Here is a 24064-nt window from a genome sequence, read left to right on the forward strand (position 1 = left end):
TTTTCCCTCAGGACTTTGGTTTGTTCTGGCATTGTTTTTCGATACTGCACCACTCTAGGAATGTAATTCCTCTTATTTTTCCCTTGAAACATGCACAGTATATGCAAACATGTAGAAGAATATATATTTTACTCTCTCTTAAGTCTTTGCAACCTTTTATTCCTTCACACCATGCATATTTTTTGTTTAATTTCTAAACACATCAGTGGAATGACAACTACCCATTTCATTTTGGATGTTATAAATTTGCATTACCATCCACAGCTTTTTTCATGTGGCACTGTCCATTTTTTGTTAGTATGTTGAACTGCTGCTACTTAAAGTAAAACCTTGTGTGACCTTTTTATTTTTTTTACACATACTTAAGTTCCATTTGTCTGTCATGTATGAATCCATGACCCGAACAGTAAACATGGAATTGCACAGTTTGTCTTTAACTTAAACCTTAAAGGATCTTCCATTCAAAATATTAGATAATACAATATTTAAATCAAGTCGTTACTCCACGGCTGAAAAAAAGTTATTGCTACACAACTTTCTTGCTATTAAGAATGGTTCCAAGTAAACTTGTTTAAAAAATTGCAAAAGAATTTACTGATGTAAAAGCAGGTGTCGTTCAAAATCACTTTCATAAATACTTTGATAAAATAGACAGACCACTTGCCGTTATAAAAACTTCGGTAGGATTAATATAAAGTCCTAAGGCTTGAACAAACCATTCGCACAACTTTCTTTGAAGTCAACAGTTCCTTAGAGGCTCCTAAGGAACTGTTGACTTCAAAGAAAGTTGTGTTCAAGCCTCAGGACTTTATATTAATCCTTGACATCAATACATTTTTTTGCAATGTTTTTTTTGCTTGTCGCTGCCTAAATAGTGAGTTATACGTTTGTTTTTGCATTCAAAATATTAGAGTCTGGCCTGTTGCCCAGTTTAAGTTCTAGATTCTTGTCATTTATCAATAAGTTCTGACAAGAACTTTCTTTCCCTGCAGTGTTCTGTACTCTGTAAATATCAGTTGTATCAACATACATTTCTTTTTCAGATTCTAAGCTTGTGCTTTTTTCACAACAAGTAACCCAAGTGTTTGTCAGCTACATGAAACACTTTATATGTGCTAAAGGTACTTTTCTGAAGAGTTGTGCTCATTTTAGGAAAATGAGCAATATTTCTATAGAATAATTAAGTATCCTTGTTTTTTGGCCAAGTTCTGTCTTTAAAACTATATCCACACCTCATAGACTCACAGGCTGAAAGTTCAGCTGCCATTTTGTAGTTTAAACTGTGTTATATCAGCACACCAAGCTACAGTATCTTGCCACTTTGTTCTGTTCAATCTGCTTTATATTTTTACTATATGAACTTCCATTTTTAGATTTGTTTTCCCACCTTTTTAGACTGTGCTACAAGCATCCATCTCTTCAGTGAAGTCATTCCTCTGCATGTCAGTTAATTCAGTTGGAAAAACTACAAAACAAACCTAGCCGGGCTAGAGTTTTCACTGTGTGATACCTTAAACTTCCTAGAATAGGGGCCATTGGGATATATGCAAACGATCCCTTAAGGACATCGTGTTTCAGCTATATGGCTTCTGAATGTCCATGACTGTTTCCTTTTTCCTTTTTAACTCTTTAGAAGAATTTTCTTACTGCTTTGGACACGTGGGTCCAAGGCTGGGTTACTATGTAAATTAGTTCCAATATCCCCGAGTAGTTAATTTAATTATTTATTTAATTAAATAGTTTATTTATGTATTTGTTTATTTTTGTGCTCACTTAGCAAACTCATCTATCATATATGTTACAGAGATTGCTTTTACTGTTGTGCTCATAAGCTCAAACTGTTAAAACAATAAACTGAAATGTTAAGGACAGATCACTGTATGTTTCTAAAGTTATGAATCTGTACTCCCTTCCCTAGACTTCTTGTCTTATATTTTTTAATGTTGTACAATTAGATTTGAATATTTTATTACATTGCTTCTTTAAAGCATTCATGAATGAGATATCTGTCATCCATTGTGTTACATAATATCTGCAAAGAAGATAAATACTACTGCATTTATAAGTATTGTGCCTCATACACAATAATTTATGTATTAAACATGTTTCTTCCTTTATTTTAGTCCATCTGCACTAAACTATTGGTATTTTTCTGATAATCGCTTTTATTTTTTGCAAATCCAGAAAATAAAAATGTTTTCTGTTTCTGAATGTTTATCACTTGCCTAGATTGTTTATGAAGTTTGAATGTTTTGCTGTTTTTAGTGATTGTTTTGAGACAGCAATTGTATTAAATGATCTTAAGAGAAGAGGCAACTGTCTATTGTACCTGTGATCTAAGTTGTGATAACTAGTCCAGGCTTTCTGAAAGAGATATTAATTAAAAAGAAAAACACATACACACATTTCCACTTTTTGTTGTCAGTTTTTAAAAAGGAAGCATATTTAGCTTGAAGGCAATTTTCAGCTATTTTGACAGCCATGCAAATGACCTTCAGCTGTTATTAGTGGCTATCCTCGATCAGTGGGTCTACTGAACCCTCTGTCCTGCTCCCAGATTTCTTCTAACAACATTAAGAGCCATCAAGGAAATGGAGGCATCCTGGTGCAGCGATTGAGCACTCCTGAGGGAGGGCTTTTTTACCTATTACTCTGCACTCTTTTGTCCACCCAGTAAGACTGTAAGGATAGGGCATGCAGGGGACATCATAGCAAGACTTCCCATCACTTCTACAAGGGGCTAATTCCAGCAGGACGCCCTGCCACCTTGGGCAGCACCATGCAGTTGTTTGCCCATTCCTCTACGAAGGAAATCAGATGTATGAGTATGCCACTAGCATGCATGCCATCCTCCCCACCTGGGTGTGCATGATCATCCTCTCTGCCTATGGTGTTAGGTATCTGGGCCACTACTCAAATTCAGGTCACTCTGTCAGTCACCACTCTAAAACTGGGAACGGTACTTATCGCAACTAGATTTTTAACGGCAATACCGGTTGCTTAACAATCATGAGATATGCTTATTACTGTTGTAGAAATGTTGTATAATGTGTGATCCTGTAGCACAATTTTTTTGGTAGCAATATCAACAAAATGTAACAAACATAGTACTTGTGTTTCTGCACTTTACTGCCATCATTTCTGTTATTTCAATTCCACCTGCTGCACGTTTCTTTCTCATAGCAACAGATGTTGTGAAAGAACTGTTATACATTTCTACCATTTCCCACCACATAGTTACACAAAACCACTGAATCAGCAATCCACATCATTACAGCAGTAATAACATCAATGAGCGGTATAATACAATCTTTTTTTTCCGAACATGCCCCCTTCCTAACTTTGTGATAGAAAAACAAACCTGAAATCAGCTGCCAACATCATCCAACCATCACCATGTAAAATCATTAACAATGCAATGGTTGAGTATTTTCCAGATCAATTAAAACATTGCTTATAAATAACATGTTTAGCACAAGTAGCTTTTCTGTGTCTTTTCAAGATCGATTAAAAGATTGACTATAAATTTCAAAGGTTACCACGAGCAGATTTTGTGTGTGTTCCTTCCCTGAATAATCCGACTGTATAATGGTAGCAGACATGAAAACTCAAGTGTGCGTCTATAATGCACGCAAAACAGGTAGAGGATTTCTTGCATTGTTCCTTCTCTTGAAAGTAATGAAAAGTGTTTTGCCAGTAGTAAGGACTTTCAAAAGCAGCTTGAAATGTTTCCTGCACTCGTTTCTCTGCAGCTATGCTCATTTCGCAACTGCGGAAATCTGGTTGCGATAATACATAAGTACCCTGGGATCATATGATTTCTTTTCTTCGTCTAAAGAGCTGAGTGAGTCTGAAGGTTGAGTACATTAGTGTGTGTACTGGCATTTTTATCTATAAAATAGCTGTGTATATTTAGTTCACGTATGTGCTTTGAAAGTTTGGCACCCTGTATTGTGCAGTAATGTACATTTTTTCATGCATTATGCTTTACAGACTTTGCATACTTAACTTCCAGCTACTTGTAATTTACCGCCTTTGGGAATCAAAAAGCACTTATTGCAGAAGGTTAGTTTTCTTAGTTTTCAGAACAAACAGTATACAATAAGTGTGGTATACTTTTTGAAAATCCTCCATATAGTTTATACTGGCTTCAACACCGGTCATCCTGTTGGATAGCAAATTTGTAGCCAGTTTCATGTAATGTTTGTCAGATATGTACCGTGCACCATTTTTTTTTATTTTGTTTTGATTTGTCAGTTATACATCAACTCTGTTTAATTTAAAGTGCACAGCTATGAGTTTTGAATATCAAACTCTGCTTCCTTCATTGCTCTGTAGGGTCAGAAGCAGGTTTAATTATGTCTACCTGTTTTTTTCCTATGTGCAAAAGAACTGCAACATCTATATGTGCATAGTGCTGTAGGCTCAGCATAACTCTATTTGCTGGAATTTAATTACCCAAGAAACCATGGCCTTATATGGCAACCTATATATGTCAGTTTCAGACTTTGTGTGTGCTTTGCTGTTGTAGTCAGATGCATCACTGGAAGGGAGACCTGAAATAGGTATAATCTGGCATGTCTGACTCGGTCATTTCTGTAAAATGATGCAAGTCCCTGGATTTGAAATATACATGGAGTGTATTGCTTATAGCTTAATTCAGAAAAGGTTGCAATTCTGTTTCATACTGACAATGTTTTGTCCTTCTTATCAGGAAATTTGTTCATGCTTGCAGCATTGCACTTAATATGAATGAACGACTAATCAAGGAAGATCAAATAGAATATCATGAAGGGCTGAAATCAAACTTCAGAGACATGGTGAAAGAGCTTTCAGATATCATACATGAGGAGGTTAGTAAATATATGTAGATAAAGGAAAATGACAGATACTGTTCATCGTCTTTATTACTGTTACAGCCAAGAAGTATTAATTATGGAGTAAATAAAATGAAAATTTGCAGCACAGTGATCTGATTTGCAGCTTTAAATAATAATCAGTTTGGATATTTTGGTAAAGAAAAAGAGGAAAGCTTGACGTTTGCAAATGTTTGTACTCAGAGAGTGGGGGATGGAATTAAATGTGAGTACACTGTAGTCTTTAGTTCTGAAAGTGAAGGACATTTGTCTAGGATATTGGAATCGCAATTTACACAGTTGCACAAAAAGGAACTTGTTTACTTTGCACAGGAACAAGTACTGTCCCATGTGCTTTGGGCTAAATACCCCATTACTAATCTTTCCTGCAATAACCTACTAATTCCCCAGACAGGGCCAGTAACCATGGACACTAACTTTCCTGCTATGTCCATAGCCAGCTTGGTGGATATGGGCATCCTGAGGCAAAGTAGCAATTGCCTTATGTTTACTGAGAACCAGTTTATTCTTAAGCACACTGATAGGGTGTGTGACAGATATATTTTCACAATGTCACTGGAGGCAAAACTCTCACATACAAGCACTCATAATACCAACCAGGTTATCAGAAATGCACATACTATACCGACCACATATAGTATGGATCTGACATGGTTTACCATCCAATGTTCAACACTTGTAAGTTTTCAAATATTGGCTAAACCATTGTTCTCCCTCATAGTGCCTTTGCTTAGGCAGTGCCAAACTGACAAACTTTCCAACATATCAAACCACCCAAAGTGAATCTAAAGGTGATATTGCTCAATGCCAGGAGTCTAAACAAGTGACTGCACTCCCTTCTAGCTGTTCTCACCCTACAGAATGCAGACATCTGTACAGTTACTGTGAAATGATTTAAAGCTGCGGATCGCACCCCAGCAGTGCAAGGCTGCAATGCCTGCTACTGCACCGGCATGGACTAGGGACTAAAGGTGGAGTGTCTCAATCTACATCAGTAACAAACTTACCTCAAGGCTGGTGAAACAGGATGATGTGCTTGAGCTTCTCAATGTCCAAATTACTTTGTTTTCTGGGGTAGATCACTGATCTCAGTGGACCTTTTTCAGATTCAGCCTGGGAGTGATTAAGTGGTTAAGTGACTTGCTCACATTCGCACAGTTAAGTAATGGAAGCTGAAGGAATCAAACCTTCCACCACTGGCTACTGCTTCTTTACTTCTACTACTTTACTACAGGCAAAGTCCCATACCATATCCTTGTAAGCTATGGGTCCCCATCTATGACCCAGAAAACCCATAACTCATACTTAAACTTACTGAAGACACTCACCATTCAACTTAATATCATATTCATGGGTATCTCTAACTACCCCACTATAAACTGGGAATTATACACTACCCTTATTGTGCAGCCTCAGAGATTCCTTGACTTTGTAAATACAAATCCTTGGACCAGATTGTCCACACACCCACTAGGGGTGCAAACATAGTGGACCTGGTCCTCACAAACATGAAAGAACACTGGACCCCTCTTTCCATTAGTGCAGTGCCCTCTCTGCTAAGGTTAGATCATAAAGTTGTCTCTTCTGAAATAAAAATAACCCTATGACCCCAGCTAACCCCATAGTTGTTATGAACTACTCTAAGACAAACGTCCTATTATTAACTTTGCAAAGTTTCAAGCACTCCCAAACCAAGAGAACATAGCTGCCCGTGCAGAATTGTTCACCAAAGTCATGTACAGTTATGTTAATAGATGCATAGAGAGAACTATGCCTACCAGAAATAAGCTTAGAACAAACTCAAAAAACAGTCCCAACATCACTAGGTTATACAACAAATGGATGAAAGTCATTTTAAAAGTTAAGTAATGCAATGCCCAGCAGGATAAAAAGCTCTCTTATTAATCTAAACAAACAAATCAAGTCTATAAAAGCCAACTTTGAGTTAAAAATAGCCCTTTACCTATGTTTGCAACCTCAAACACCTCAAAGGCAGTACACAACAATGTCTAGTAAATGGAGCCCCCTACATGTAGCTGGAGTATATAGCAACTCTACTGACCAGCAAATTCATCTCCAGTTTTAATCCCCTCTGTCTACCCCTCAAGAATTACCATTGAGCATAACCCCCTCCAACTATCACTAAGTAGCAAGTCCTAAATGCACTCTGTAAGGCCAAGAATACTGCGTCAGTGGGCTCAGTAATATCCCTGGATGCCTCCTAAATAGCTTGAAACATGACCTATCAGGACCACTGGAGTCACTAACCGTAGCCTTCAGTCAGGCCTTGTGTCATGCAAATGGAGAACAGTAATGGTCATCCATTCCTCTACACAAGGCCAGCCTTCTATGGACCCTGGAAACACAGATCCATAAAAGTCTGACTAATCTCATATGCAAAGCTTTGAAAAAAAATTATCAAGTAAATGGTAAATAATGGGATAGAAAACCTTCAGACACTGGAACCAACCCAGTTTGGTATCATCAAGGGTAGATTATACCTATCCATCCTGGTGGAGTTCTTCGAAATGGTCATGAAGGCAACTGAAAAGGGCAAAATGGTACATACTGCCTACCTTGACCTAGCTAAGGCATTTGATACAATACCAGACTAACACATTGCAAATAAAATCATGGAATTAGGCATGAACCCCTGTGTTACACCTAGATAGCTAAACGGCTCTGAGATGTAACCCAGAAATAAGAATAGAGGACTCCACATCCATAAAGAAGCTGGTCATTAGTGGAGTCCCACTGGGCTTGTGCTGAGTCCACTCCTTTTTGGCATCTACTTCATAGACGTCAAGACCAACATGAATTGACTCTGGCTGACCAAGTATGCAGATGATTACATATAGGAAGCAGTCATGGAATTCTGCCCAAGATACTAATATCTTCAAGGAAGGGCTAACATAGACAAATAACTGGTGCCATTTCCATGGTTTAATACTTAATGCTAAGAAATGCATAATAGTACCCTTTCGGAAGTTGGCTATCTCAAGAAACTACCTCATTGATTACACATCCCTAAGAGTAGACCCAGGAATTTGGGGATGTATGTAGACAGTAACCTGGCTTTTGACCAACAGGTGTCTAAGGTAGTAAGAAAATCATTTTATGTTACTCAACTTATAAGCAAGGATATGGCATCTGGATTCATGGAAGTCATTATTCCACTGTATTTGGCCCTCAACTGAGCCATCATTGAGTGAGGTGCCTACTTTGGTATGTACCTAACCAGAAGCATGCAACAAACTGGAATGTCCATTGAAGTTAAGCAGAAAAATAATGCTGGCCATAACCAACATGTCCTATGTGGTTCAACACAAAGCCCCATCTCACTACTCTGTCTCCTATAGACTATTGATGGGCCATGACTGACATACAAGGCATCCTTGGGGTCCCACTCTGATGGTTCTTTTGCATGTCTGCAAAACAAATAAAATCAAAACTACTCAATCCAGGGACTTTAAACCTTGCGTGCAACATAAATTGGACATATTGGTGGGATACATATATGTTTCAGAAAATACCCCTTCTCAGGAACTGGCTTCCTAGCCATGTGAAGAAGAGTTTATCCCTAACCCTATTCAAGCATAACCTTGACCAGTGGATGGGAAATTCACCCCTGGTCTGGTACCTATGTCTCTAATGGACAGAGGCAGCCTGTAAATGCATGACTATCCATACCCTAGCTTACATATGTTCCTTAAACATAAAATAACTCTAGGGCACCAAAACTTTTGGATGTATTTGGAAAACATGGCTGGACTTAAAATGATCCTTGGTGGTTATTAGCCTAGTATACACCTATGAACCTATGTCACCTAAGCGATCTACAGAATGAGTACATATGGAGGTCAGTATTACACTGTGAAGATTTATATGCATACTAAACTTTACATTATATACCGTACTCAGAGGCCTCCGTTTTTGACACATCCACACTTTAGAAGTCTGAGTAGAATTAATGGCCTAATCATGAAAGAGATACGATATATCCAATTATGTTTATTATTTTTTTTCTGTAGAAGTACCAAGATTTTGTTGAGGAATTTGCTTTGCATACAAAAACAGCAGAATGCCTAGCATTATTAAACTGAGTTAAAATTTTAGAAAATGCAATTGCAACCTTTTCTAAAATAATAGCCATAATAACAAATTATTTATTTTAGTATACTTATATTCATTTTTATATTGTTCTCTTGGAAATGAAGTTATACTTCACTCTGTCTGCATATGTTTTAATGAATGTGTCTTCCAATGTATGTTTATCTGTTTCTGGATTATTTCTTTAATCACATGCATTCCAGTTAAAGCTATTCATTAATAGTTAGGGTAGACTGGATTTCTAGATGTCATTAGTATAGTTAGTTCATAAATGCTTTGCTTCAGCCATCCATAGTTCACAAGGGATGAATATATAACTTTCGTCTATATTTCTATCCACCTTCCTGTGAATTGCTGATCTGAGCAGTCTGTTGAACTGTATTTGGATTGTTTGTAGACTCCACCATGATTATAGTAAAAGTTAAAATAGTTACTACAGGTAATAAGGCTTGGAAACTAAACTTACTTATTCTCTGCTATATTCTCCTGAGAGAAAGGCTAACAAAAAAAAAATGGAATACGTCATACTTTTGAAAAGTGAAAGTGTATTTGATTCAACTACGGATGAGGGTACTCTAGTCTGTGAATGATGATCTATTTTCTGAAATGGAGCAGGAAGTGAAGAATCATTTGCAGGGGTTCAATGGATCATGAACTGACACTGCAGGACAAGCCACCAACAAGCTCTCTACTGAGGAAGCACTTCTGCTTTTGTAGCACAAGTGCTTAAAAAAAAGAATTAGATCCTTTACTCCTTTTATCTGTTCTTCTACAACTGGATGTATCATTACAAAAAATCAGTCAATTCCATCTCAGACATACTACTTGAAACAAATCTTGAGGTCTCTCTTGTTAACTGCTGTAGAAAAATATGCACTTACTCTTAGGGAGTCCTTCAGGGACAGTATTACTGTTAGAGGGTCTTAGAAAAGATATTCCTCTAATAAAACATCAGCATGTGGTTCAGAAAATCCTCACTATGATTGCCAGACCACCCAAAACTTACACTTAAGGCACTTCATATATACTATTCAGAGATAATCTTGAAAGTTTCATTATTAAAATGTTAATTCACAGTGACTGATATAATAAAATGCATGCCATCCCATTAACTTGTAAGAAAAAGGAGGATGTTGTATATCAGTGCATAAAGCTAATTTCTAATCATGTGGTACATAGGGCTTGCTGTGAATTTGCTAGACAACCAAAGTGCATTCTACAGCTATGTCAAGAATCTCAATGGCAACACTCAGATCTACACTGAGCTACAGCACAATGGCACTAAATAAACAGAACCAACCGATATTGCCAACATCCTGGCAAATAGGTTCAGTGCTAACTGTACCCATCTCTCACCCTCCAAAGGGCCCATCTTAATACCAGAAGAATGCAAAGATCCTGTAATTACAGATGAACAAGTAAAGACTGCATTCTCCAAAGCCAAGAACACAGCATCCATGAAACCAGACAACATCCCAGGCTGTGTACTGCATGGACTACCGAATGAACTGGCACCTCACCTAAGTACCATGTTCAATCATAGCCTCACCTCAGGCTATGTGCATGCTGAATGGCACACAGCGATGGTTACCCCACTCCAGAAAGGGGGGTGCCACCATGGACCCCAGAAACTACTGCCCCATTAGCCTGACCAGCCTGATCTGCAAGTCCATGGAACATATCATCTTGGAGCTTATAAACAAAGACATATGTAACCTCCAAACCCTGGACCCCACTCAGTTTGGGTTTGGAAAAGGTAGATCATGTCTATTAAATCTGATTGACTTCTTTGAAGCAGTCACTAGAGCCGTAGATGAGGGCAAGTTAGTACACACAGCCTATTTTGGCCTCGCCAAGGCTTTCAATACCATCCCCCACTCTTGAACTATAGATAAACCCACTAAACTGGGCATAAATCCGTATGTCACAAGATGGGTGGCCAACTGGCTCACTGACAGAACCCACACAGTAAAAGTAGCTGTCTCCAAGTCCAACTTCAGACCAGTGATGAGTGGAGTACGACAGGGTTCAGTCCTGGGCCCTCTCCTGTTCGGCATCTACTTCTCTGAACTGCAGGCCAACACAGAAGGTCTTTGACTAACAAAATTCACAGATGACTGCAAACCGAGAGCCATAATAGAATCAACTAATAATGTAGACATTCTACAAAAGGGCCTCACAGACAGATGCTTGGTGTCAAAGTCATGGCCTCAAGCTCAATGCCAAGAAGTGCATTGTCATCCCCTTTGGGAAAAACTCGTTACCCATGAACTACCACATAGGCGGTAACTCAGTATACACTGTAAGTGTGATAAGAGACCTTGGGTCACAGGTGGACAGCAGTCATTCTTTTGCTAACTACATCACCACAGTAGTCTGGAAATCCTTCTAAGTGGCACACCTCATCACAAAAGGGTTCTCCTCTAGAAAAAAAGAGGTCATTGATGTTCTTCGTGTTTCACTGTTGCAGTCATCACACTTGGGTAATCTGCCTGCAGGTAGCCCTCAGTCGGCCTGAATACCAGAGACTTAGTATTTCTGTGTCGGTTGCTGTTGCTTTAGTACTGGCGTTAGGTCATCAGGGGTATAAAAACAGGCAGCCCACGCCATTACATCAGTCTTTCTTGCCGAGGAGCCCAAAGCAGAATCAGTTCGCATGAGTGCCGGTCAGCTGCTACCTGAGTTTTCGTTTCCGAATTGAATCATCCTGAAGTCTTCTAAAGCTAAATACTCCATTGGGGATCCTTTTTTCTTGCTCTAACCAATGTCAGAAAAAGTTAACAATTGTCTTGCCTGTGGAAAGCAAATACCACACCAAGATTTCCATTCTTACTGCGACACCTGTTTATGCCCAGACCACAATGTACCTCACTGTTGGTTTTGTTCCTTGTTCAACACCCAAACTATTCATCATCAGGCCCTCATTGTCGCTAAATACTTTTGCTCTCAATCTCTGCATTCTGAAATGGCTTCGGTAAGCCATCCGACTACTGATCTTCCGAAAAAACGTAAGGATAAAGACAGACCGCACAGGTCCAAAACTGCCGACGATGCTTCCGTTAAGCTAGTCGCCAGTTTGTCGGTACTCATTGAGGGGCTTTCGCAGCCCCTGATGCCCACCTCTATGGATTCACAGGCCGCTACTGAGACCCATTTGGAGTCTGGTATGCCGCGAGACTCTTCTTTGACTACAGAACCTGCGGATGTCTCTACCTTGGATGGGTCTGGAGCCGCTGCGCACTGGCTTTCGAGGAAGTTCTTCGCATTACCGATGTTCGACACAAACCGATAACTTTTTTCACATCTTCAGTTCTGTCTAAAATTACCAAGTTTCTAAGGCCAAGAGTACAAGCTACGCCTAAAAAAACGATACCCCAAACTCAAGCACCTGCTTCCTTGCCACAAAATCAAATGCTTAAAATGGCAGAAGACCTGATTATGCTGATTAGGGGAAGTCAGCCTTCCCCTGCTAAGAGAAAATGGGACCTGTCCCCAGCAGCTTTCACAGACCAAGAGTCCAACGACTCTGAGGTCTCTGATTATGAAGACATGCCTTTATTTACTTATGAGGATTTAGATGCACAAGAATCCATTCCCTGCGCTTCCCCTCCAGACAATTTTTCTTTTGGTGAAACCCTACATACTTTAAGAGAGCATTTCCACTGAGAATGCCAAGACTATCCTCAGTCCAAAAAGAGACTCAGAGAATTTTTAGATTTGCCACAACATAGACCTTTAACAATACCTCTAGTTCTGGATGTTGTGGATGATGTCTTTATGGAATCCAGTCTAACTCTGGATACTTTACCCCCTTCTCCAAGGAAACCAGACAGGTACTACAGAGTCCCTGACTCTCTCAAATTTCTTTTCAAAAATCCTACTGCTGACCCAGAGGTCATTTCTCAGGGGCCTAAAGGTATTAAAGCAACTACGGCTAAGAATCCCACTCCTTCAGACAGGGATTCCCGAGCTTTAGACAGATGGGGTAAAAAAGTATACACCTCTGCAACTCTCGCCATTAGGGTATTGAATTGCCAGTTTCACATGCTGAAATACCAGCAACATATTATGGAACCTATTAAGCAAAAATTAGCTATCTTAACAGACTGTGCAGAAAATAAAGAATTACAAGAGCTTATGAATTCTGCAAGCCAAGTCAGCAAGCATACCTTGCAATGTGGCTTTGACGCCCTAGAATCATCTTGCAGGGCAGCAGTCACTGGTTCTGTACTGAGAAGGCATGCTTGGCTTAAGGAGCAGACCTTGCCAGACCATGTCAACTCGAAATTACTAGATGCTCCTTTGAACAAGGACAATCTGTTTGGCACCAAAGCAGAAGAGGTTCTAAAAAAGATGTAAGAAAAAGCTAAATCTATGCAGACAGTCAAAGAGTTCTTGCAAGTGCAGCCTCCTAGATTCAGTAGGTTGCCCCTCGAAACATTGTTCCTTTCCAGCCCCCTCAAGGCCATCTCAGACTAGACCCAGGGGAAACAGACCCGCAAATTATAGTCTCAGGGTATGCAGAGATCTAAGCTATGGAGTGCCCCAACTTCAAAAACAGGGAGTGCTAAGCCACCCCCTTACATAAAGAATTCACAATGACTTCTCAATTCCACTCCTCACTTCTTTCCAACTGCTCGTGCCCCTAGGAGGAAAACTTGCCCATCATGCAAAAAACTGGACCTCCATCACCAAAGACCAATGAGTCCCAGGAGTAGACATTTTACTTCCACTCACTGCCAACCCCAAAAGGGGTTTCCAGACCTTCCTCCAAACCAGTGGGCAGAGGCACAAAACCAAGTTCAATCCCTGCTCTCCAATTCAACCTGTTCCTGCAGAACAAATAGGTCAAGGGTTTTATTTAAGACTTTTTTGGTACCCAGAAAAGAGGGCACTTGGTGCCCAATCCTAGATCTTTCCATTCTAAACACCTTCCTGGTGGTACCAAAATTCAAAATGTTCACCCTTCAGCAGCTTCTTCCGATGCTGTCCAAAGAGGCCTGGTTAGCCACCCTTGACCTAAAAGAAGCCTATCTGCACATCCCTATCAGGGACTCATGCAGGAAATACTTACGTTTCAGGGCAGGATCTATGCATTATCAGTCCTCTGCACTTCCCTTTGGCTTATCCACTGATCCAAGAGTCTTCCCAAAATGCCTGACTCCAGCCATTGCCTATTGCAGACAGAGAAAGATTCAAATTTACCCGTATTTGGACGATTGCCTAATTCAGGCAGACAGTCAGGAAAAGCTTTTGCATCGCCTGACATTGGTAAAGAACCTTCTAACCTCCCTGGGATACACCATCAATGAAAAGAAATCCAAACTAGTCCCCAGTCAAAAGATTGTATTCCTGGGAGCAAGCTTAGACACAGCATCCTATATGGCATTCCTTACTTCAGAAAAACAAGCCTATTTGAAAGGCTACTTCTCTCAAATGGCCACCAGAACCCAGCTATCCACAAGGAAAATCCTGCAGGCTCTAGGGTTCATGGCCTCTTGCATTCTACTAATTTCATATGCCAGACTGCAGATAAGGAAACTTCAGTGGTACTTAAAAAGTCTTCAGTGCCAACATTTTCAGGATCTGGAAACCGTCCTACCTATCATACCTTGTCTAAGGACAGAGTTTCTTTGGTGGGCAGCAGCATGCAACCACAACAAGGGACTTCCCTTTACTCAACCCCATGCCACCCAGATCCCAATCACTGATGCATCAGACTATGCTGGGGGCACATCTAGATGACAAGTGTATTCAGGTCCACTGGTGCCCAAGTCAGATTCATCTGCACATCAACCAAAAAGAGATGCTAGCTGTTCAGCACGCTTTAACAGCTTTCAAATCCCTACTCTCACCAGGACCCCTGCTGATAAAAACAGACACCACCACAGTTATGTGGTACATCAACAAGCAGGGGGGAACCCACTCTTACCCACTCTGCAGGCTAGCCATGGCCCTTTGGAACACGGCCTCAGACTTGCAGATTCATCTGCAAGCTCAATTCCTGACAGGCAAACAAAACTCTCTGACAGACTACTTTAAGCAGAAATCTACTGGACCCACACAAGTGGCAATTAGACCCCAGCACCTTCAGCATCCTAACCCTGAAATGGGGACCCCAGAGGTGGACCTTTCTGCCTCCCCCTACAATCACCAGCTCAGCAAATTCTGCACTAGGACACCTTACAACAGGGCCTGGAAAGTGGATGCCCTATCCTTCCAGTGGGTAAACCCCTCAATCTATGCATTTCCCCCCTCTGCCTCTTCTCACAAAAATATTACTCAAGATAAGACAGGAAAAACCAAGGACAGTCCTGATTGCCCTGGACTGGCCATGCCAGCACTGGTACCAACTACTCTGCAGCCTGTCACCTACCCCAGATCCCAACCCTCCTCACCCAGTAGGAGGGACAGATCCTCCATCAGCATCTGCAAACCCTGAATCTTGCAGCCGGGCTTATTGCTTGAATTTTCCCCCAGTGTCCAGCCTAAGCAAGCAGGTGCTGGACGTCATTCTTGAAGCCAGAAGACCCAGTACAAGGAAATCCTGTGCTGATAAGTGGAAAAGGTATTGTTCCTGGATTCAATCTAAAGGCGAGGACACAGCACTACCCTCCTTTCCTCTAATTCTGGATTACCTAGCAGATTTACTACACAGAGGCCTATCCTTCTCCTCTATTAAGATCCATGCCTCTGCCATCTCGGTTCATTACAACACTGAGCAACCTCTCTTCTTTCACCCTCTCATTAAGCAGTTTCTGAGAGGGGCAAACAATCTAAGGCCACCAAGGAGAGCACCCACCCCTGCTTGGTACCTTAACTTTGTACTGGAAAAGCTCATGCTACCCCCCCCCCCCTTTGAGCCTACAGCATCCACAGAGTTAAAATTCCTCTCTCGGAAAACAGCCTTGCTTCTGGCCATCACTTCAGCTATTAGAGTTTCTGACCTACAAGCACTTATGGCTGTGGAACTCCTCATTATTTTTCATGGCTGATAGGGTCTCCCTCAGGAATAACCCTTCATCAATGCCAAAAGTGGTGTCCAGTGTGGCTCTCAACCAATCTACCCATCTGCCAACCTTCTTCCCTAATCCTCAAAATAAAGGGGAAAGGATCCTGCACTCCTTGGACGTGCATAGGCAGCTCAGATTCTACCTGGAAAGGACTAAAGCCTTCTGGAAATCTGACCAGTTACTAGTCAGTTTTGCACCAGGAGCAGAGGGCATGGCCATTTAAAAACAAACAATTTCCAAATGGATAGCACACTTTGTCCATTTCTGCTACAACCACCATGGGAAACCAACCCCTCAGGGGGTCAGAACGCATTCCACCAGGGCTACTTCTACCTCTACAGCATTCCTCAGGGGCGTCCCTACCAGGGACATTCTGGAAGCTGCTACCTGGAGTTCTGTACGCACCTTCACCAAGCACTACCACCTACCTATCTTTTCCAAATCCAGGGTGGGTTTTGCCACAGCAGTCCTGCAGGGCATACTAGCCAGCCCCAGCTCTTCTTGACTGCCTCCACCCTTTCTTCAGCTTTGGGAATCTACCCAAATGTGATGACTGCAACAGTGAAACACGGAGAACATAGTACAGTTGTGTACACTTACCATAAATGTAGGTGTTCAAGTGTATGCACTGTTGCAGTCCTGGTTTCCCACCCTCCAGCCCCCTTGTCTCTCTCTCCTCCCTATGCCTATTACTCACCCCTTACTGGGTTATTGGTATTTACTTTTTACTGGTGTTGTTTTCCCACCATAACTTTGCTCCCTGTTTGGGAGGCTCCTGACATTTGGGGCAAGAAAAACTGATGTAATGGTGTCGGCTGCCTGTTTTTATACCCCTGATGACCTGACGTCAGTACTGAAGCGACAGTAACTGACACAGAAATACTAAGTCTCTGGTATTCGGGCTGATTGAGAGCTACCTGCAACCAGATAACCCAAGTGTGATGACTGCAACAGTGAATGCACTCAAACATCTACGTTTATGGTAAGTGTACACAACTGTACTTTCCTCTCTACTCATCCCTCATCAGACCCATTATAGAGTGCAATGCCACATTTGGCATGTATCTCACAAGACACCTACAACAATTGGAAATGCCACAGAAATACCTCACTAAGAGGATTACCGGCCTCAAACAAATGCCATACGCAGACCGTCTCAAAAAACTCCAGCTTTACTCCATCGCATGTGGCCTACTCGGAGGCAATCTCTGCCTAACATACAAAGCTATGTCAAACCCAGAGCTGTGGGACATGCTACACTTAAAGAAATTCCAATCTCTCAGAACCACACTCTCCAGGGACTTAAACCTTGTCACCACAATAAACAGAACATGTTGGAGGGATAGATTCCAGTTCCAGAGACTTCCCATACTCTGGAACAAACTACTGATTCATATCAAGCAAAGCTCTTCATTGGCCCTCTTTAAGAAAAACCTTGACGACTGGATGGGAAATTGAAAATTCACCCTGGGGATCACTTCTATGGCTCTGTTAGACAGAGGCACAGAAAAAAATTTTCTTTGGTGGTGAAAGCCAGGGAACCTTTTTGGTTAGGCTTATATAGGTCCTAGGGCTGATAGCCTAGTACCTACATATGAACCTATGAATATAGAACTCACAGAAGCCACACCATATCACCTGTCCATCTCTGTTATTTAGTAAGTCTTCTTAAATAGCATGCACACACACACACACACACACACACACACACACACACACACACACACACACACACACACACACACACACACACACACACACACACAATCAATCAAGTAATTGCCTTTTACTTTCTTTATCAAATTTTGGGGTCCAGTGGCTCTGTCTGATTTCAGTTCTAATGTCTTGGTAGAAGCCATGACTCTTAAGGTTTGTTGTTCTGTTAATATGATTCATTGTTGTTATCCAATAGCATTATCTGAAGAAGAAATTGCATACCTTTTAGTGTTAGCTTACACACGTGCACAAGTACATCATACGGCTTCAGTCAAAATAATGCTTCTACATGGCTGGATACATTAAAGCAAACATTGACAGATTAATGCAAACCAGTAGTGAAATGAACAGGTCTTCCAAGTGTGCACCACTGATGTGAAAAGGTTATCAGTGGTATATTAAGAAGAAGGCATGTTTTGCAGTGTTAAACTGAAACAAACACCACCTTTTTTTTTCTTTGCTAAGATCTGTGTGTCATCTTTTTATATCGAGTAGTTTTATGCTGACTGTTTTATGTGAGATTATTTAAAATATTGCATGCTGCTTCCCCATAATTATAATATGCAAAGAAAAAAATGTTACAGTTCTTCTCAGTAAAATCTGCTTCCTGTCATTCGTCTAAATCAACTATGCTGTACACACAATTGCATTTGGAAGTTATAGTCTCTCATCCATAGCAGACCCATCTTTTTAAAAGTGCTGTCCACTGCACACAGACTATCTTCGTTAACACAGTAGAATTAATACAGCCTTTGAACTGTAAGAGGATCTCAGCATCGAATAATGTATTACTTCAGTTATAAGCAGAAAAAATGTCACTTATCAAATAATCAAGACCAGGGTACTTCCCTATTGCTTGGTTCATCAGATGGCATCTGGCAACCTGTAACCATTTTTCCCCTGGGGTTATCAAGTCATTAGTTGTAGGTCATAATTGCTTTGGGTTGTTTTGTTTTGATTGTAAATTAATAAAGTAGTTTATGTTATCTTCTTTAACATATTTATTGTTGAAGTAGTTGACTGCACCATCTAAAGCACACCTTTCAACTGTTTCACAATTGCAGCCATTCAGCAGTATAATAACACAAGTTTTTTGGAATGTACACATCAAAGGACATTTTGCATTGATGGTGAGAAAAGGGATATTGCAGTATTATCTTCTGATAAGTGGGAAATGCAGTGGGACAGGTATAATACTCAGAAAGCTGACTGGTGGTGGTGGTGAATTTTGGAGTCATATTAGGAAGTGTAATAAATGCAGAAAGAGAGGAAATGTGATCTAACATCTCTGACATCTACATTCTAATCTAATTGTCTGGAAGCAAGGTTGCACCACATGACATGGTAATCATGGTAATGCGGCATGGTCATGCAAAACTCATAAGGTTCCCTCAATTGGATGAGGCATTAAACCATGGTTGCAGAAGCCTGAATTGCTGGTAGATCAGGTGGCTGTAAAAGATCCCATGTCATTTACCAAAACAGCAGGAGTGGCTTTATGTATGCCATCTAATTTAAGTCTATCTCTTGCCATCGTCCTGTGAGCTATTAGCTTATCTTCATGAGCTTTTCTTTTATGACATCATTGGCTAAGCCTACATTGGTTGATCTATGATTGCCTAAGTATGAATCTTTAAAGAAAGAGAGGACTCATATATGGGTATAGAGCTTTTATAGTACTGAACTAGCTACAATTCATAGGTTCATAGATTCAAAGCTATCCTTATTTAACTTATACTGGACCTTAACATGAGCTCTTTAAATCAAAACAAAAAACTTTAGTTTAAAATAGAAAACAAGGCATTTTAACAGTGCAGATTTTTAGTCCACATTTTTTTAAATGTAGGGATCTGTTCATACATCTGTCTGGCTTTTTCAGTGGTGTCCCATATCTAGATAATTCAACAACAATATCTACACTAATACAGACTCTCTAAAGTTTTATGATGCTTGTTGTAACTTCTTCTGGTATAGCACCTAGATTAATTTAATTTACTGTGTCTACATACCCAAATGCAGACTTATCATTTATCTCTATCAAAGGCAGTGACCTCAATTGTTATGTTGTTATCAACATTACTTACTTAAAAGTTTTATGTTAATTAATGCTATATAATTTTTCCTGCATTTTGGTAGGCTCCTCTCATTAGATTGGCACTACTTGATGCATTCTTCTAAAATGGGTTGATATTGCTGCTTGTTTTGTTACTTGTATCTCTTTTTGAAACATTTTCCCTGTCTGTCAAATGAGCTGAATTTTTTTTTATTGCATTGATAGTGTTCGCTTCACTGCATTCATTTTCTTTGCCACTTGGTGATCTGATGCTAATATCCTCTGAAATGTAATGTCAACTTCATTTAGTGTCATTTTCTTATCTTTCCTTCACATGCAGTTTGTATTACCCATTTCTTAACTTATGTGTCTCAACGGAGCTAACTGTTGCTGAAGAAACATAATACTAGAAACAAATGTAAAAAGTTCAAAAAAATGGCCGGCGCACTCATTGGGTCATAACTAACCATTTTGCATAAAATAAAGAATTCAACAGAATAGCCGGACACATTCATAACTGTAATTGTAGAACATGCCATTCTGCAGCTTTATACTTGTGCAGTGGATGGACTGATATAATTATAATTTTGAAAAAAAATCTGGAATAAATTTTTCCACAAACTAAGGTTAATCCCAGCCTTCAGGACTTTCCTAAACATTTTCAGTATTATTGAAACTATAGCTATGGGATTACCACATTTAGCTACCAGTGCTTCATTGTCCAACCATGCCTGATGTAATCACTCTTTATCATTTATTATACCTAACGGAGTGATTGTTCCAAACTCCTAATGATTTGTGTATGTTGAAGTATACAGACTCAGTTAAAAGTGTTGTAGGCAATTCTGCTTAATCACCAGTGAATGCAAAGTGTAAACTTGTCACAGTTTTCTCTTTTGCTTGTTTTTAAACTCTCTTTCTAATTATTATATTTGTCATTATACTTTTTATTGCATATTGTAACTTCTCAATGAATATCTGGTAGAAACTATGTAGCCATACTCTTAATTTTATACTCCTGAATCTGTAGTAAGTGCAAAACGTAATCTGCTGTCCAGCAGTTGTCATGGTCAGTACTTGCTTTAACACTCTAGATGTAATTGTAGCACTTTACATACTGTGTAAATATTATTTTTCGGTTCTGTTCTGGAGAATTTCTCTGTCTGAAAATAGGTATTTCATCTGCACATTTCCAGTTCACAAAATTAAAGGCAAGTTGACAAGTGCATGAAAAAACAAGAGAGAGGCACTTTAATACATGCACTTTGCCAGCCTAGTGACATGCTTTCATAGTTGTAGATATACTATTCAGAAATATACATGGAAGAGCTTAGCAACAAAGTTTACAATTTTTCTGTTGTTTGTGGTTAATTTACTAAAATGTGACAAAACGTGAGGTGCTACCTTTGTGAAGCCCATTTGTTTTTACTGTAAGCTGTCCTGGAGTATATCCATATGCAAATACTCCTCAGAATGAAAATATTGCTGTTAATCAGGCAGTCACATAAAATAATATGACCCATTTATGTTGTCTCTGTGTGGCTATTACTTTTCTTTAGCAGGTACAAGAAAAGGATGAATGAATGAAGAAATGAATGAATGAAGTCCACTTTGTCCTCCTATAAATATTTAGTTTAACAGATACTCATTATGCAGGAAAACATTTTGTAAGTTATTTCCCATAATATAAAATCCTCATTCAAAGATAATCTAGTAATGCATAAGCAGTCTTGTAAACTTTCTAGATATCAAGCCAGCTCACATTAGGATAAATGGCTGTATACAGCGATACTGGAGTAAGTCCTTGGGAGTAGGACTTAGCTGGTAGACCTAACATGGACATGCCAGGCCAGTAATATGATGTTAAAGGGGGTGTGATGATATGGGCAAGTGCCAGCATAGCCAGCTGGAGTTTTGTAAAGAATGATATGTCCTGTGGATATCAAACTGATTTATACAAGATGCTTGGTTTGCAAATGTATTAGAACTGTATGTCATTTGTATAGCAAACTAATTTGTACAAATGCTTCTGATGAAAGTATAGTTGTGAGGTTTGCTTGTGTTAAAATGTGTCACCAGTGCACCCTGCTGAAATGGAAAGAAATGTACATGCATTATTGCAACTGAATTAAATGCATATGATTTAATAGAGGACACTAGGAGGTTAACTTTAGGGAAAATAAGGGAATTGTAAGTGTGCTGTTAAACCATTAAAAGGCACCCCAGAGTGCTGATTAGGACCAGAGTCACTGGGTCTGGGAAAGAGCCTTTGTCCCTTAGGTCATTGAAAAGAGTGGAGATCCCAAGCACTGCCATAAACATTTGGATATGTATTGTGGCAGTCTGTGTTAAATTCATATAATATAAGCACGGTCAAGTAAATTATCACTATAAATGTGTTGTATTGACCATAATTTGAAGTACTGAGTACCTTAAAAGTGCTGCCCTCACATTTCCGAATATTGTTTCAGTACAAGAATTCACACGTTCACTAAAACCTTCAGCTGATCATTTGTGTTTTATTTCTTTAACATGCTGCCCTTTGCAAATAGTTCTGAAGACATATAAAAGGTAACATTGTACAGTACCAGTAATTAGATGATACATTTTTTTCTGCAGTATTTACTATGCTCACTAATTATGGGTGTAAAACATAACTGCTTCTGTACTTTTTTTATTTTTGCATATTTTCTGTAGTTACTCCATGAAGATATGCTTCATAATCACTGGTTGCGGAACTCACTGCACGTATTCAGCGCAATAAGTGGAACGTCAGACTCAGGCTTTGGCTCTCCTGCACTTTCTGTACTATAACAATGTAATTGTCTTTGTACATTCTGCAGTGTTCAAAATAATTTATTTGAATTATAAACAGCCTGTACACTGTTATATGTTTCATAATATTAACTCATTATTTTTTTTGCAGACGGTATACTTTTTCAAGGAAATGCTTCCCTCTTGTAAATGATGGTGTAGCAGGCTTTAATGGTGCCATTTGATGTTTATGTACAGTAACAGTTGCTGCACTCATTTTTTTAAATTTATTTACATATAGTTCATTTAAAATTTGTATAAAAATAACATTTGCCATTACAGGTCATCAACTGTAAAATATGCAGCTCATTTTTTTCCTTCCTTTTCGGTTATTGCTTTGTTTATATGTAAAATAAAATTTTACTGAAAAAGTAGGTTTTTTTTGAGATTATTTTCATAAGAGTTTGACAACAGTAAACAAAGTCATAAATCAAGAAGTAAGGTTATGTTTTTTGCAGATGTGTATATAAAACTTAGACATATTAAATAGTTCCACATGATGCATGCCTTTACTTACTAGACATCATAAACACATGAAACCATCTGCATTGACGTTTATACAGTTCATGAAAACGGTTTTATGAAGAAGCTATTCTTTTACATAAGACATTGCATAATGTCGCAGTTCGTGATTTAAAATTAAAACTGATTCCTCTTCCTGATATTTTTAAACTACATGTTAATTATATGACGTAAAGATAAAGAAATATACATATTCTTCTTTGCTTTAACCCAGATTAACATAATTTTGTTATCAGTATATACATTCCCTTTGGTAAGATCTGCTGTGCTTAAATAGAAAACATTGTAGACAATTACCTTTAATCTTCCTTTACAGTTTGTTTTGAGGACATCTGTACTTGGATATTATTTCTTTTATTTTATTTTATTTTATTTTACTTTTGTTGACCAGGAAAGTCTGACTGGACACAGGTCTTTTTTCAGCGGAGGCCCAGGGAAAAAAGCTCCACGTAAGTAAAAAAAATATTGACATATACAGTTAATATAATGGTAAGAGCATGACCAGACCACATATTAAGCAGAATCTAACAGAAGACAATGATTTTGGTTTAAAATATCTAAGTAAGTTCAGTAAACAGACAATTTACACACATGTAACAGACATAATGAGATATTCAATAACATGCATTTCAGCTAGTGGAAATATTTACATTTAGCTTAAAGTTAAAAAGTCACTTCAGATAACTGGGGGACACATTTTCACGTAATTTTTAAGATATTGTCTGCTACAATTGTTTTTCTTTTTCCACTCCATGGCACTGACGTTCAGTTGCCCTCAGATCATTTTCTTTTTAACTGGATCTACCAGATCTGCCTTAGCCTCCCTGGAGATCTACCCAACTCTCATCCTGGAAGAGGTCAAGGATGCTGGTCTAGCATTTTACTGCTGCCATGGAGTGGGTATGCCCTAACTCTCCTTCACTTGTGGCAGCCTTTTAAACTCCATTAGGACTGCATTT

At 39.2% G+C, this 24064-nt stretch overlaps 1 protein-coding gene across 1 annotated transcript in view; it reads left to right on the forward strand.

The window, feature by feature from the left end:
• Positions 1 to 22957, forward strand: part of DOCK11 (dedicator of cytokinesis 11) — a 1858863-nt gene extending 1835906 nt beyond the window's left edge. Inside the window, exons 52-53 of the mRNA XM_044057487.1 lie at positions 4715 to 4853; positions 22467 to 22957. Of these exons, the coding sequence (XP_043913422.1) occupies positions 4715 to 4853; positions 22467 to 22583 (256 nt within the window). The 3' untranslated portion in view covers positions 22584 to 22957. The remainder of the gene's footprint in view (positions 1 to 4714; positions 4854 to 22466) is intronic.
• Positions 22958 to 24064: the final 1107 nt, after the last annotated feature.

This window comes from Protopterus annectens, chromosome 15.part0, assembly GCF_019279795.1.
Source record: "Protopterus annectens isolate FY-2018-M chromosome 15.part0, PAN1.0, whole genome shotgun sequence".
Taxonomy (NCBI): domain Eukaryota; kingdom Metazoa; phylum Chordata; order Ceratodontiformes; family Protopteridae; genus Protopterus; species Protopterus annectens.